The 17,269-nt window shown below is 39.6% G+C and overlaps 1 protein-coding gene across 1 annotated transcript in view; it reads right to left on the reverse strand.

Moving 5' to 3' along the window:
* Positions 1–17,269, reverse strand: part of HLTF (helicase-like transcription factor) — a gene marked incomplete at its 5' end in the record, with an annotated part of 23,028 nt that overhangs the window by 3,475 nt on the left and 2,284 nt on the right. The window contains 15 exons of the mRNA XM_010182981.1: positions 197–377; positions 673–785; positions 2,093–2,221; positions 5,409–5,587; positions 6,833–6,957; positions 7,403–7,582; positions 7,892–8,027; positions 8,739–8,877; positions 9,656–9,799; positions 10,849–10,946; positions 14,625–14,667; positions 15,662–15,757; positions 15,887–16,078; positions 16,282–16,356; positions 17,087–17,184. Of these exons, the coding sequence (XP_010181283.1) occupies positions 197–377; positions 673–785; positions 2,093–2,221; positions 5,409–5,587; positions 6,833–6,957; positions 7,403–7,582; positions 7,892–8,027; positions 8,739–8,877; positions 9,656–9,799; positions 10,849–10,946; positions 14,625–14,667; positions 15,662–15,757; positions 15,887–16,078; positions 16,282–16,356; positions 17,087–17,184 (1,928 nt within the window). The remainder of the gene's footprint in view (positions 1–196; positions 378–672; positions 786–2,092; positions 2,222–5,408; positions 5,588–6,832; positions 6,958–7,402; positions 7,583–7,891; positions 8,028–8,738; positions 8,878–9,655; positions 9,800–10,848; positions 10,947–14,624; positions 14,668–15,661; positions 15,758–15,886; positions 16,079–16,281; positions 16,357–17,086; positions 17,185–17,269) is intronic.

The following is a 17,269-nucleotide window of genomic DNA, read 5'->3' on the forward strand; positions in this document are numbered from 1 at the left end:
AATGTACAGCACAAAAATATTGTGTTAAAACAAAAACATGCCAGGGAAACAAATGAAGAAAAGCCCTATTTGCCCTTTAACAGATACTCACCAGTGCCACTCATTCTCAGAGGGTCTTTCCTTCTATCTCTTAGGAAAACACCAAAGGAGTATCACCCAGACTAAGCCAGATCACTATGATGAACCCATTACTCACAGGATCCATTAAAAACACTCGGGAAGCTGCTGTCAGATTTAATCCCTCTCCACCTGCTTTCAGAGACAAAAGCATTACAGTTGGGGCTCCTGCTTGGCTGCTCTGGAAACACCGAATTGCTTTCACTCTTTTCTTCTGTGCCATTGACCCATCCAAGCGAGTAAAGGCAAACCCTGATTCTCTGAAGGGAAAGTAAAAGTGTTTAATTTAATGATCCATTTTCTGTGACAACAGGAAATAAACACATTAAAATCCTGAACTCTACTTTGAAATGCGTATTTAAAATTCTGCATTTAACAGGTGATACATTAAAAATAACAACAATGAGATTCGTGGCTTTACTGCCTTAATTGAAGTATTTAAGCAAATTTGTTCTTCTGAAATTCTAAAAATCAAAAGAATACTATATCCTTTGAGATCTTTCTAAAAAACTGTAAAAGCAAGTGTTTATTAAAAAAGTCAGTAGTTCTACTTACCTCAAGGGATTTTCTATCAGTGACAGGAAAGTTGTGAACTGAGAAACAACCAGACATTTAGCAGTTGGATTATCCCTCCGTAGTTCTATCAAAGCATGCATGAGAGCATTTACCTGAAATCAAATGAAGACTTCTGCAGCTTACTCTGACTTGGTTAGATTCTCACTCTGCTCTGATAAAGTTCATGACAATTGAGAAGTCACTGTTCAGCAATGTCTTTTAAACAAAGTAATCTTAAATTCCATGGGTATAGGGTTTATTTTGGTTTCCAAAGGAAACTAAGGGCTGAACGCTTTTAATGGTCACAGACTATGGGGTGACTGACAGTGCTCTGAGAGGAGAATGCACAAACCCTTTTCCAGACACATTTCCCACTGTCAGGAGTCAACAACTCCCCTCCCTCCAGGCACGGGACAGCTGCGAGGCCAGCGCTCCCCTGCAGCGGGGCGCAAGAAGTGAGAAAGGCGACCCCAGGAAGTGGTGCCAGAGCCTTGGCTGGGTCTGGCACAGGACGAGGGGGCACCAGCAGCACCCCTGGGACCAGCACGGGAACAGAAGCAGCAAGGAGCTGGGTCCAAGGCAGAACACCACTGCCAGCTTTCCCAGGCAAGGTTTAGCTACGATGAGGTAAATAACCACTGCCTAGAGAATGCACCAGGTAAACAAGAAAAAAATATCACTTATTCTAGAGCGCAACATCCTAAGTTAGTTCTTAGGTCTCCTCAGAAAAGATTTTCAGGGAATACGTTTATAATCAACTTTTGAATGAACAGTACCTTCATCACAAATTAAAATCAAGTATGTAAGGTTACAGAAAAGCAAGTCTCAAAACAAAAAGGTCAAAGTATATGCAGAAAGATTTAATTTTTGGCAGCAAATGCACAATGAAGGTGAGGCAAAAAAAACCCCATGTGGCAGACCTTGAGAAACAGGCCTGCAAAGTGAAATAAAAAACTCCCTAGATTATCTGACAAGTGTTGTAATGAACATGTGAGGCCCATTTAGTTCCTCCCCTCTAGAGTAGAGTGTATATTCTTTAGACAAGTTTTAAGAAGGAAGTATTTGTTCAGATTTTTAGTCTTCAAAAGTAAATTAAGAGCTGAATAGTTTCAGTGGTTATAGTCCATCTCCAGACACAGAAGCAAAACGCAAAGCAACAGCTCTTTTACTGAAAATTTTACTTAATTAATACACATCTATGTGCAATGACCAGCATCAAATTACAACTGGTGCTCCTTTTGTCTTGCTGCAAAATTTGTTTGTGATGAGATTTCATTATGTGTCTTCTCCTGTGCTGGTTAGGCACGCTGTCAGACTTTTAAATAATAATTTAAAGTATGTTCAGGATATTTACATAAAGAGTCTAGAGAGTGCGCTACAGAGCCATAATGAAAGCCAAGTAAAACACAATGGAGCGCACCTTTGAACTGGAGATCCACTCCTGATCAGACTTCTGTCCAGTACTGGCATCTGTTTCCTCTTCTAGGGGACACTGCACCAAGTGCTCCACTCGAAGCTCATTCCTACAGAGAGGACATTTGGCATTTGGCTGCAAAAAAGTGCAAATAACATTAGAAGGAACATATTACATTGAATTCTTTTTAGTGAGTACTTAAGATCACCTTTACAAAGCACCTTTTAAGTTCCTTCAAAAAATCCTTCTTCAAGGAGTACGTGCTTTGCCATTTCTGACATAGCAATCAAAACATGTAGCATTTACATCACCCTAATGTTCTCACAAATAAAATACTTAAAAAACACTCAGGCTTCCTGAAAAGCGGTGGTCTTACTGAGCATATTTATGCTTGAAATAAGCAGCTCAAGATTCAAAAGCAAGCAAATACCTGGGCTATGGGGAGGTTATTTAAAATAGCAGAAAAATAAACCGTTTTTCAAAGACAAGATCTGTCTTAGTTACAAAGAAAGAATGACCTTTTACCCTTTTTCTTCAAAGCCTGCACAGAAATAATAGCAGCCTGATGAAATATGCTTTGTCAGGGCCAGACACAGGGTATCTTCTCTTTTACCCCAACAGACACGAGAAATGAGACGTAATTTAACACCAAAAGCTTTTTTTCTCTGAAGCACACTCAAGATAAGGCAAAGTTTGGAATTTATACAATAGCGGTTCCATAGGACTACTCACAGAATTTAACAAAAGACTGTGTGCACTGTGCAAACACGCAGCTTGGCAAAGCAGAAGTGACAGACACGAAAACCTTGCCTAGCAGAGCACCCCTTCAAAATGAGCGGACTCCGTTTACACAGCAACCCGGCACAGCCCAGGCACCTTCGGTGGGGCTGCACGGCAGAGCTCACAGCAGGAGAACGCTGCGGCTGCCGCTCTGGAGTGAACCTCCAGCCCATTCAAGAGGCTGGCAGTCACGGTCTGCACACACAAACCTGTCCAGCAATAAAGATGCCCTCTCTAGAGACAGGATCTAAACACAAAGGAATCTAAAATAACAGAACACAGTCACAAATGAACTATTCCCGATTTTGCAGCAATCCAAAAATCCTCCAGTGGTGCGACAAAACAAATTAGTAAGTCTGAGAAAGTTTTCTGAAAAAAAGTAATTCCTAAGAGAGCTGATTAAGAATTGTTTTAAAAAAATAAACAAACAGCTCACATCTTCCTGCATCCCTTCTCCAGTTTAGTAAGTAAAAAAAGAAAACTCAAAACAGAGCTGAATGATGCCAACACAGATATGGAAGATGTGCAGTGAAAGCACAGGAAAGTGACAAAAGGTGTCTCACAAGCAACTGCTAGATTAAAAAAAAAAAAAAAAGAGTGTTTTAATGCCTATCTGGCAAGGTTTTACAAGAATGCCATTAACATTAGATTGCTGCAGACATTTCATAGCTTTATTGGGACTTCTGCATAGGATCTTTACGGGTACAACTCTGAAGCTGGCCTCTATGGAAGACTGAGACAAAGGAAGTGTTAACTCAAGCTGTTAACTACTAAAAAGTTTTTCCAATTTCAGTAAGTACTTTTAGGTTAACGCTAGAAAGATAAAATGGTCCCCAAGTTTGTAATGCAATGAAAGGCCAAACTCTTCACTCAGAAGTTGTGTTGGCAGCTTCACTTCCCATTCCCCACTGATGGCTTAATGCTCTCATTTGTATTTATAAAGGAACCCACAGGCACCTTGCCTGGAAGAATCCCGTTTGAACCCAGGCTGTTCTGGCGGGGTGGGGGGCGACCTGTTTGTTGGTTTGCTGTGTTTTCAAGTGGTGAGTTAAGTACTTCCCCAGCTCCAGGGGAGAGCTGCATTATAGCCATGTAGGCACGGCAACTGCCCAACTGAGATGTAGCACCAGGACAAACAACCTACCATGTGAAACACTGAATTCCCCAACTCTGGAATTTGTTTGTCAGTGTTTTGGTTGGAAGCTGCAAAAACTTCCTTGGGAATTGATTTAGATCAGGAATCGTTTTGAACATAAGGAAAGGCTTACTCACTCACTGCTTCATAAGCTCAGGTAGTTCAGATTCAAAAGAGCAGAACATACAGCCACCTCGGTTCAGGCTTCACTACTAAGAAAGCAATCTGTGGAACAATGTGGGATTGGACAAAGGCTCCGGTTCTGCAAATTCCAACGTTCTTTCTAGGCAAGGCACAGCAAATAACTTGACTGTATTGTCAAGTAATACAGGTTCCATCACATCATAACCCAATCTATTTCTCCATATGCCTATATACACCTGAAGGTTAAGTAGGGGCACCGACTCTGCTACGGACACATCAAAAACCCCTACACTGGAAAGAGGCCTTTGCAAGTGCTCTTTCCTTGAAGAATAATTTCACATTACTAGTTTCCCTTAAAATTCTCAGAAACTTTTGGCCAGGATATATACATCAGAACTTTCTGTGTCTGGCAATGAAACAGAATCAATCTACAAGCCAGACTGACTGCACTTCCTGCCTTTGTCTTGTTAGGTTAACTGATTATGCACAAGCAGGGACTACTTTGTGTCCTCTGCCTCCTATAAAGACCACTGAGGTTTATCCTGGCACTTGAAGCTCTGCTGCAGCTGAGCAGGAGGCAGAACAATTCCAAAGAGGAAGTGCAGCAGCACTGGATAAACACAGTGAGACTGCCACACTACCCGATTGCCCTAGAAAGGAAAGGGCCAACAAGAAGGAAGAGTACAACTCAGAAACACGTAAGAAAAATAAATACTACGTTTTTCAAAAAAAGCAATCGCAAGATGCTCATCCACGAGCTAATTCTGGGAGACTCTGGAGAAAGGCCATAAAGACGGCCCTCTACAGGGCAACTATTTCACCGTAGAAGGTTGTCACCTTGGAATAAGGAGAATAGACATGATTTTAGTTCAACAGCCAACTTCCAGTACACAGCTTTGGTTTCTTTTAAGCACAACAAAGTATACGTGCATCACATCACATGCAAGCAGCGAAGAGGCATCCGGCCATGTAGACGTACACAGTGCTGCACTGGATGCCATCACTTTTGCCCTAGGGACAAAGTAAGGTGAGAACCAGGGAAAAGGCCTTTGAAAATACTGGTGGACTTGACACTGATCAGTTTGACAGCGTCTCTCTCCATAGTTTGACTCCTGGCCAGTAGTTTTTATAACTCAGCTGATAACTAGGTTTACACTGTTGACCGTTTATGATTTAAAAGAACAGCTAGATGGCCTGCTGGTGATACCAGCTGTTTGCTTTTGAGTAGCTATTATGATTATCCGTAACCATAGAACAACCCACCTGTTCACTTCTGATGACTTCAAAAATACACGGCTTACAAAACACGTGCGCACAGCGCGTTATCACAGGAAGAGTCAGCGATTCTAAGCAAACTGCACATTCTTCATCTGAACCAGAGCTCAGAACAAACTTCATTTTACTCACTAATGTCTCATTCAGTTCTTCTGGACTTTTATTATCTGCAGATATAGAAAGCTACTTAAAACCAGATTTCTGTTCAAGACAAGCACTTTGAGCTGGCACGCATCAACACACTTCCATTAATCAGAACGCAATTAGGACAGTTTATACACAATGAAGATACAGCCTACGATGTAGAAAAACATAAGCCAAATACTACAGAAAATTCTGACTTACTATTTTAAAACATATTAAGAGTAAGCTTACTTGGAAAAATGGTAATTAGAATTCAAAGAACCTTAACTGCATGCTCAGTGATAAGTACACGTGCCACACGATGCCTGATGGGCACAAGCCATTTTCATACAGCAGCTGTTCAGTTAGTAACAATACTATGGAGATGACACTATTTATAGTTCAGATTGCTTTGTTTGTCAAGTACAGAAATTCAAATCATACTTACTAGTTGCTAATTCTAAATAATTATTGAACAATTATCCAACAACTTATTCATCCCATATTTTTCAGGAAGATAAATGACAGCCTTCAGAACAAAAGGTTCTGACCGTATCTCATTGGTCTTTCATTTTTACACCTATACCAATGGCATCTCAAAATAGGATTTTTCAAAACATTAAATTTGAGAATTCTCAAATTTAGAGTATTTCAAAGAGACTATACTTTCTTTTAAGAGAAATGCCTATGATTTTGAACACTATGCAGCTGTACAGGCTTGACAAAAATAAAACTTCACTCTCCTCTCAGTCCTCTGTGTCCACCCTTCCTTACAGCTGTGACAAATCAACAGCTTCCTGTTCAGCTGAAGTGGCAATGGCTCTGCTGATACGGCTACCCCCCTACAAGCCATTCCACAAAGCTTCTCTACATCTTTCCTGAGGCAAAGAAAAAGATTTGTCGTAAAAGCACTTCTGTCCATTATTACAACAACAGACACATTACTTTTTAGCAACCTGCTGCGTTTGGCTCTGCAGAGGTCCTCCTCCATCATTTCTGTACGGGCTGTCAACACTTATTAACTCCCGCCTCTAGCCTTCATAACTACTCATACTTCATTGCTTCCATTCATATCTGAGTACATGCTCAAGTACCCACTTCTCAAACATATTCAAACATATAATGGTACCCAAAAGAAAAGTAACAAAGCAAAAAAGTTCAATAATCCAAGCTGAAAAGAGGAAGGCCGAAGCTGGAAAGCTTGGAAAACACACAAACGTGTTTCTGTTCTTGAATACAGAGTGCAAATCCTGCTTTCAGAAACACAGGAACCAAAACCATTCACTCACCAGCTGAAATACTAGAGGATGATGTATTTACACAAAGATGAGGGTGACAACAAAGCTGCCTCAATCTGAGCAGGATCCCAAGGACGTCAGCATAGTGAGCTAGTACAGTCCCTTCACTGAAAAATCTGAACAAGAGTTTTATTGTCAGTGTGAAATGCTACAGCCTGAAGTAACAGATAACATCAAGTTTAGCTGTTAGAATGATGTTCTGACTTTTCGCTTTCCTGTTTGAATGTGTTTTCTCAAATCCAAGGTACAAAATGCTACCAGCAGCACGTTCTACTAGACGATGCTACTAGAAGAAATGCTAACACATGGTGACAAAAATATTAAGGCTGCTCTTTACACGTTTCTAGTATCCTTTTCTGTTTCTCGGAAGACAGACCTTCTAATATATAGTTTTGCAATAGTCTCCACTCTTCAGAACTGAGCAGATGCTACACTAATTTGCAATTACTAGCTTATGGCATACAAACAGATACACTTGGCTAGCTAACACATTCCAAACTGCCAAAACAAGTTCATGGTATCAAACTTCAACCTTCAGGATAAAGAAAGCCTTCTACTTACCTGCTAATAGTAGCTTTGCCTTCCTTCTTCACAGACTGATAGACCTGTCTCTCTTCCTCTGAAAGTGTGACATACTGGATGAGGACTTTACGCTCTGGTAACTCCAAAACAGGTTTTCCTTTAACTTTACTGGTTTTAGTCCTTCTAAGGGTAATACTCCTAATCAGGGACTGTAAACGCCTGAAAATACACGTATGGACAATATATTACCCAGCTAGGAATGGTTTGTTGGTTTGGGGGTTTTTGAGGGGTTGGTTTTGTTTAAGTTTATTGTATAAATAAATGTTCTGTACAAAATCCAAGTCCAGTAGTACAAAATAATTCATTAATCTGAAGTATTAAATACTTTATTAATTTGAACTGAACAATTAAAATAAGAAGTGACGATGCATGTATTTCAACTTTAAACGTGAAACATTAATTTGCCACACTGCCCAAGCATTGCCAGTCACACTCATTCACAAGCTCTTTGGGAACACCACTTTGTACCCGAGTCCTCCTGGAGCTCCCATTGTGACTGGACGCTGAATCGTTCTGTGCCACCACTCTCGATCAGTAAAAGGTTTCAGTTTTAAGAAGGAAATGAGAGACCACAAATCCTTTACAGAATTCTGAATAGGAGTACCTAAACAGAAAACAAACAAACAAGATTGTAAAACATCAAAGAAACTAAAAAATACAACTTTTTAGGCAAAGTGAAAGTTCTGTGCCTTCTCCAAACCGTACGCCATGTCTCTCAACTAGGTTGACATGTCATTAAGTATAATACATATTATTTTTTTAATTAAAATACTACAACACCCTTAAATACACAAGTGAGACAAATGCAACGCTAAGTGCTAGCAAGACTTGTATGTTAATCTTTCCATGTCAGCTTCACCAGCACCGGTTACATCATGATCTTTGAATTACATTTAAGGATTATATGCTTGCATGGTCCCTAGCAGCTCCTAGGATAACCACTGCATTTCAAAAAGCTGCTGCGGTTCTGATAAGTGCGTAAGAGCGTGCCTTCTAACCAGAAGTAACATGCCAGTTCATAAATAGTTGCCTTTTTACTTGCACCAAAACCGTGTATCAAAAGTTATTGTAAAATTTGTGTCTACGAACTGAATAAAAACAAAAACCAAAACCAAAAGAACCCTAACCCACAAAGCCAAGCAACCAAAATAAAAAACAACTAGAACACAGACCTAAATCACCGCTCAAGGACAAGTTGAAAAACATTTCAAGTGAAGCTGACACAGACAGACATGAACCATAAACACCAAGTGGGAAACACAGGATGGTGTTAAAATTATTTGCTCTGCATTTCCTCTGGTGTCAAATACTTTACCTGTAAGTACCCATCTTCTGTGTCCCTCCAGATTTAAGGCAGCTTTAGTTTGCTGAGCATTTGGATTTCGTATGGTGTGCCCCTCGTCCAACACAATTCTCAGCCACTTGACTTTGTGTAAAGGGCTGTCACCTCTGATCTGAAACACAGTATTCTTTTAATCTTTGACTCAAACTAAAATTCCTCTTTGCAATTTGGATCAAGGAAGCTATTAATGTAACAAATCCATAATTAATAATGGACAGTATTTATTCACAGCTTGTTTATTTATCAGCACAGAAGAGGAAAACTGAGAACAAGGTGCTCTTTCTTTTAGATTTTATGATTCCTGGAAAATGTTATCAGTCTTCTCATGCTTGAATAAGAGGAATGAACTACAGCAAAAAATAAGCTAAGCCTGAAAAGAAGAGAGGCTTCAAAGACACAGAAATATGGAAGACAGATGAGAGAACAAATTAGAAGTTTATATTATACTTAAAGATGTAATCTTCAGACTTTTAAAATGACTGGAAATTCAATGAAAACGTAACTTTACAAACACATCTCATGCAATGAGCTACTTGGTTGCAGCCCATGTGCAACAGGAACTAGGAAATTATGGATTTCTATTAATTAGATAGGGTAAGGCAGAAATGGGAGCCTCGGCCACTGAGAGTTGGGGAGGTTTACATAGTCGCCATCCTTTTCTATACTTAGGAAGTCTCTTCCTTAAGCTGATGTAATTGCAACCATTTATTTTCTCAACAGGAGCATTAAAAACCCCCTTTGGTATAGCAGCTAACCTAAAGCAAAACTACATCTATAACCTTTTGATTGCCTACCAGAATGGCACTTGAATATACTGCCCTCATTAGCCCAAACACAGTCTTGAACAGTAAGGGACTCTCGAAGAACCTTTTCTTTTCTCATTTACTTACTCCGTAATCAGTAGCTAAGATGTTGTATGTTGTCAGTACGATGTCTTGTTCTGAAAGAACTGATGGGTCTTTCTTACGCTCAGAACCATAATAAACATAAATATTTACATGAAAATCTTGGTGGACATGTTGTTCAAACTGGTCCTGAAAGAAAAGTTGTCAAATATCATCCGAAAGGTACTGTGCTACTGCATGTCTGTTAGAATAAAATTATTTTAAGTTGCCTTAACAAAAACCAACTCCTTCAAGCCCTGTGACATTTTACATCCACTTATATAACAAAAACAATTTGAATTTGGGTTTCTTTTTACCTCTCCACCCAGGTGAGAAGAGAGACCAGAAGTGATCACCTCAGTCACCAGTAAGAGACACCGACTGTGGTCTACCACATTCTGGTAACTCTGGCTCTACTTCCTGCATTGTATTAACTTGGATCCTGATGGTACATGCACTTCAAAAATACGCTGTTCCTCTCAAACTGTAACGGAATAACTTTTATGTTCTTTTTCACTTTCTACCTTCATCTTCTCTTTATTTATTCTTTCACTGTCGATGCCAACTGCATCCTGGGCTGCAACACAAGAAGCGTGGCCAGCAGATCGAGGGAGGTGATTCTAACCCTCTGCTCTGGTGAGATCTCACCTGCAGTGCTGCGTCAGCTCTGGGGCCCCCAACATAAGGTGGCCATGGAACTGCTGGAGTGGGTCCAGAGGAGGCCACAGAGATGATTGGGGGCTGGAGGACCTCCCGTATGGGGACAGCTGAGAGAGCTGGGGCTGTTCAGCCTGGAGAAGAGAAGGCTCCAGGGGGACCTTACAGCGGCCTTCCAGTTCCTGAAGGGTATAGGAAAGCTGGAGAGGGACCGTTCACAAGGGCTGTTTACTTTGTTTGATAGAATGAGGGTAATGTTTAAAACTGGAAGAGGGGAGATTTAGACTGGATATTAGGAAGAAATCCCTCCCTGTGAGGTGGTGAGGCCCCGGCCCAGGTTGCCCAGAGAAGCTGTGGGTGCCCCCTCCCTGGCAGTGTCCAAGGCCAGGTTGGACGGTGGGGCCAGGTGGGGCCTGGGCTGGTGGAGGTGTCCCTGCCCATCAGGGTTGGACTGGGGAGGCTGTAGAGTCCCTTCAACTCAAACCATTCTGTGATTCTATGACATATATCACTTTTATACATTAAAACACCTTATCACTTACAATCCAGTTGCTTAGAACAGACAGTGGACATACAATCAGTGTTGCTCTGGGGCCATCACCAGAACATTTCTTCTCAACTGACTGAATGCTAGCAGTACCTAAGAAAACAGAAGCCACAGCGGCATATCAGTTCAATTTAAAGCAAAACAGAAGTTCAAGAAACTTATGGGACTTGAAGTCCTTTCTAAATTTCTTCACCTGAACAGCATCAAAGCAACTTACAAAGACATAAGCTTCATTTATTAAGTCAAATATGTATAATACTATGGCTTCAAAAAAACCTCAGAAATTAATATTATCTGTTCATCCCTTCTTTACCTTTTCTCTTTGTTTGTCTTTTTAAAGAAGTAGACGAAGGCAGAAGAACAGATGCAATGCCTGTGTCTTCTTGGATAACACAGGAAGTTGCTGCAAAAAGCCAGACAGACAGACTTCTCACACCAAGCAGAGCATATGCATGCATTACTTTTACGCCACGCTTCATAAAATTCAAAGCTGTTAACCAAATTACTTCACCTCTCCACTATAATAATGTGGACTTATCTTGAGTTTGAAGGGACCTATAAGAATCATCAAGGCCAACTCCCTGCTCCTCACAGGACTACCTGAAACTAAACCATATGGTTAAGAGCATGGTCCAGACGCTCCCTTGAGTTCTGACAGGTGTGCCTGCAGAAATATAACAACTTCTACATCTATTTCAGGTTATGAATCTTCAAAGGGTTACCAGTTTACCAGTCATTAAAAAGAGTTTACGACAGGTTTCACCCCAAGTACTTTAAACCTAAACTTAACTGCTACTGCAGAATACATACAGCCCTTAATTTTTTTCTCCATGCAAGATGATCTTTTCATGATCACATTTCAGGTATTTACCACAAAAGAGAGATTTAAATTTTCTGAATTTGTTTTTCCAACTCTAGTGCCCTGACAACAAACCTGTGTCAAGTTCAACAAATCTTAGCAGTTCTGCTTTTCACCACCCGTTTGACTCTGTCTATAGCTTGTTACACCACCCCTCATTCAGTTAAGGAAACAAACTACAACACCTAGGACCAAAACACTGATTTTTCATTCAACAAAATCTAAAATTTTCTGCTTAAAGTTTCAGTTGAATAAAGAAAACAACAAAAAAAAAACCACCAAAAAAAACCAAACCCCAAAAAACAAGAACAAACAAGTAGTTAATCAGAAGTCACGTTCAGTTTGGCTTCAGAAAGGAAGACTTCAGGTCTTACAGTAACCGATTAAAAAACCAAACAAACTCCTAGCAACTTACATTCCTTTTGTTGCTGTAGCCATTCTTCAGACTCTCCCAAGTCACAGTTTCCTGAATATCTGGGTTTCTTTGCTTTATCTCTAAGATAAAACCATTAGGAAAAAAAAATACAAAACCAATCCACAACTTTCATAGTGCTTGATTTTACACATTACATTTCAAGAGTATAAAGCAAATGAACTTGATATTGCAAATATGACAGCACTATGATTTGAAAAATTGCTCTTTAGAAGGGTTAGAGAAAGGAAAAGCACAGAGCACAGACCTGCAGGGTGAATGATGCTCATAAAACTCGGTAGAGATTGTCACTGAGGTTCACACCAACTACAAGAGGAGGTCAGTGTGGCGGGAAGGGTCCAACACCCACAGCTTCCTTAGCTCAAAGCTGTCTCTGTTAGAATCACGCCTGCAAAGTATTTCTTAACCACTTACAAACCCAGCTGATGCCAGAAGAAAGAGGACTTCACAGCCAACTTTCAGATGCCACGTGCTGATCTTATTATACATCTTTACCAATGAAGGAGACAGCCAAGCATGCAGTCACGCGAGCCACACGGAATGAGTTAATGCTTTTTCAAGCTATTGCAAAGTGCAACACAGATACAGAACACCTATGGTAAGCGTAAGCAGAAGTACAGCTTACTGAAAGGTAAGGAGAAAGCAGGAACACGTGTTAGGCTAAGGCTAATCATAACCAAGCATCACTTGATTTTTACTCAAAATCTATGTAGCAAACCAACAAAAAGATTATTCCAGCCATCTACCTTTTTGGAAGACAACTTGAGTACTTCAATGTAGTTTCAAACTTTTCCACATTAGGAACACCAGGCTTCGTCACACTGCTAGAGTCTTCATAAAGAAGAAATTGGTATTTATGAGAAATACACATAGTCTTCAGCCTGGTTATCAAACCAGTTTTAGCATAACTTGATCAAGAATAAGTACAAACTTCCTTTAAAACAACCTTAGTTCTGAATTGGACAAGTACTACTGATACTGCAATCACAAGTGAAAAATAAAAACTCTCTTAAAACAATCTTAAATAGTTAAAAAGTCATAACACGTGTACTGCGTTTGTAGGCGGCCAAAAACAGTCAAGAAAGTGAAGTTCTATAAAAAAAGTCTTAAATCATGCTAAATTGTTGGAGTTTTTTTTACAGTCAAACCTTACTAATTAATGATTTCTACGCTGCCTAAAATTAAATGAGTAACAGCAACAATAACAGAGAAAATGTGGTAACATCACAGATGTGTATGTGAGGGTTTTGGGGAGGGGGCGCAGAGGAGGTTGCTGTGTTTTGCTGGGGTTTTTTTTAAGGTCTTCTATCAGAGAGTGAACAAAACATCACCTCTGCCCTCTGCCAATAATAGCGTATCAGAAGCAGGCGCAAAAAAGAAAACGTATTAAAACAGTTGATATAAAAACTGAAAGCAACAACACTTGCAGAGTTTTGCTGTAACTCAGGTAAGTAAATTCATGCTTGAATTCCACATTTAAACTTCAGTAAATACTGATTTTTTTAATATTAAAAAAACTTTAGTGCAATCCTGAGGATTGCAAAGACTCAAGAAATAGCTATCAATTTAACGTACAACAGAATGAGAAATGGAGGTGAGGGGGTGTAAGGGTTTGAAAGACGTTATCATCACTTTTCAAATTAAATAGCAGAACAGACTCTCCCCTCACTGCAGTAAACAGTGTCTTATTAAAATGCTCGATGCTCTAGAAAAATAAATAAGTAAATCTTAGGTGCCACCAGCCACTTCAGTTGACCCTCAGTACAGTCTGCATCTTCTCCCTTCCAGAGTACGGATAAAAACAACCTTCACCACAGGCAGCCCACACTCACGGGTTCTCTCCCTGTCAGTCCCTTTCATTTCTCTTGTGCGATCCGTTATACCATCTGTACTAAAACTCCTCACGTGGGAGGACAGCGAGCAAAGGTTACCACAAGAAAACCTCGAGCCCCGTACATTTCTTTGGTCATTTTCAAGAGGTGATGAGTTACAAAACATACTAACAGCAATTACAGGTTTTCATATATATCTGTAAAGTGCCTCGATACAACCTGAAAACTACAGGTGTGATAAAATCCTTCTAAATACTTGTCATTAGCTCATTACCTAAAAGTGGTTTTTTAAAAAAAGGGAGTTAACACAGAACCTAATTACAATTTAACTACTAATGTTTACTGTTTAGACAAACAAGATTTTAAGAGATGCGTTAAGTGCTCCCATTTTATCCACAAGGAAGGTAAAAACCCACCTCCTGGATGCGCTAACTTTCCTGGCAGGGTGCAACTTTCTCACAAGGCACTTTATCTTTTATGTCAACTGAAACATCTTTAAAGGTATGTTTTAAATACTTATCTGAGATACTTAGTTTGTCAAGAGTTTGCAAAGACTAGCACTGACAACGAACTAAAAGTACCCAGGTAGTCACATTAACTATCATGCAAACATCACTGGACTTCTCACAGTGTGCTGTCACCCTTACACAGTCTGTGTCCAGCGTCGTTCGTGCTGCTAGTACCAGATCCCTATTGAGGAATGGAAAAATTTATTCTTTCATGTAGCAACTGGAAAAAGTGCCAGTAACATTATTACACTCGTCTGAAACATGAAAGACTTGCTCCGGTGCAAGTCACTTAAAGGTAACTTTTTTTTTTTTTTTACTAGCCACATGCTGAGTTCAAATTAAACAGCAGAGTGGCAGACAAGAGAAACTCAGTCCACGCAGCTTCCCAAGAAAGAACACACACTAATAACACCTCCCAGTTAACGTTCTGGAGTCAAACTAAGCATTATTTTGTTAAATTTAGACAGGTATGGTAAAACGAAACCAAACCCTCAGCCTTAATACTGTCAAGGGATATTGCATAACAAATCACCTCATCCTAGCAATTAGTTTATTTCATCTTGAAAATGAAGTGCTTTTTCACGGGAAAAGCAAAAAGCACTTGAACTACGCAGCCTAAGAGGAGTTCATACACTGGTGTTAGTTCACTAACCGCAGTTTCCCCTCCTCTCTCCATTTGAGGCACTTGGCAAAAATATAAACTGCGATTTATCTATTTATTCACATACTTTTTACCAAGGCTCTGTGCTTGCTATTTTGATTGTTTCCGACACTTCCTCCAAACCATGAAACCATGCATGCACATCCCCATTAAAAACAACCCACCACTTCTATTTGAGCAGTCACAACCTGCCTATAGGAGAAATGTGTGAGAAACTTAAGAATTTATAAAACTTAACATTGAAAATGTTTATGCCTTCATAAATTCTTCCTTGGAGTATACTTAAGCAGACACTCCTAAGATAACAGAGTCTACAGCACGACTATACACCCTGAAGTAACACAGACCACCTACCCTCAGGTAATCTACCTTATTCTTGCTCTTATTTGATATTATTGAGTAACTTTTTCTACAAAATGCATACAAAGCTCACCATACAGTTAGTTACTAGGCACAGGTTTTTTTTAATAAACTGCTATATTAACTCTGTCACAACAGTCTTATTTCATCTCACCTCATGAAGCCGATCACTTGTCATCTTTTCAACAGGAAGAGGCTTGCCGTCTTGAAAATTTGTGAGAATCAACGCAATAGTAGTAAGCGTTTTACCCTGCATAACAGAAAAAAATGTCATATTTTCCACAAGTAAAAATGAACCAAATGACCAACCAATCAAGTAACATGCACACATGTTCGGTATTAAAAAAAAGTAATCAAAATCAAGCTCTGTAAGTATTACCAGTCCCATATCATCAGCCAGTATTCCTCCAAGAACATTTTTAGGCCGCTGCTTTTCTGCGAAATTTGTAAGTACATTGTAATAGAAGTTACTTCTCTCTTCCCAGAATGGTGGCAAATCATTACTGTTCTCACGTGAAACCATCCAAGCTAAAGCCTGCTTCTGATGGGGAAGCAAGAGTGTGCCAACGGCCTGCAAATTAAAGAGATACGCTATGCATTATTTGCATATTAAATTTGACATTCCATTTTTGGAAGAAAATTTTTTAATAAAGTTCTTCGTATCTACTACATTTTTTTTCTGATTCAAGCATCTCCTGTGTCCAGACAACAAAGTTAAATGTGCATCTAGGTATTTATATTTTTATATAAAACAGTTTCTAGGTTAAGAAATACCTCTGGTCCTTCCATTTCGCAAGTTTTATCATCTTCCTTCAGATCCTCAAACAATTTGTCAAATTCACTTTTAAGCTGCATAAATGAACACAAAAATTGCAATTATAACTACTGCAACTAAAAATAACCTCACTGAATAAGCAATGACTCCATTAAGTTACAACTAACTGTTATACGGTAATCAGTATAGATAGGTCTACCACTTTAGACCTGATTTGCTGGAATATGTTTGTTAGCCACTGCTATATAAAAATTAAGTTCGGTTTTGCCCAGACTAACACATGCTGATACAAGCAAGAGCCCAAGAAGGGACTGAGAAATATATTCAAATCCTTGTACAACACTCACTAATGCAACGACTTCACTCTAATTTGGAAGACGAAAGAAAAAGCAAAAGCAAAACCAAACCACCACCCAACCCCTCACACATCAAATGGGACACCTGAAGATAAAATCTGGATGTCTGATTTTAATTTCATTTGAGAACTTAAAATACTTGTTATCTGGCAAAGCACTGGGACAGAGAAAAGAAAACAGACCACAACAGTGTAAAAAAAATTACTGAACAACCAGAATCTACCAAAATTGCATGGGACTCAAGGCGGTCACAGCTAAAATGTCTGCTTACAGTATGAACATGGAAATGCTCAAAAGTTCAAGATTACTTCAAAGCAAATCTGTGGTTCAGAAAACAAACAAAAAAATGCGACAACTTTCACTTCACAAGCACTGTTTTGTTAATGAAAAGTTAAAGCCCCCCATTATTAAAATTCCAACTTCAGGTGTTTAAGTATGAAATGCATACCTGTTCAGTTGTCAACTGCACAGCAGCCTGAACCGGAGCGCTGTAACTTGGACCAGCTCTCCCGGAAATCCGTTTTGATCCAAAATCCCATTCTGGACCTACTTGCCATTAAAAAGACAATTCTGAGACACAGCAGTACGGTAACCTCCCAGTATCAACCTTTGCTGGCTCAGCAGGACCAGG

Source organism: Mesitornis unicolor, unplaced genomic scaffold (genome assembly GCF_000695765.1).
Source record: "Mesitornis unicolor isolate BGI_N332 unplaced genomic scaffold, ASM69576v1 scaffold36400, whole genome shotgun sequence".
Lineage (NCBI taxonomy): Eukaryota > Metazoa > Chordata > Aves > Mesitornithiformes > Mesitornithidae > Mesitornis > Mesitornis unicolor.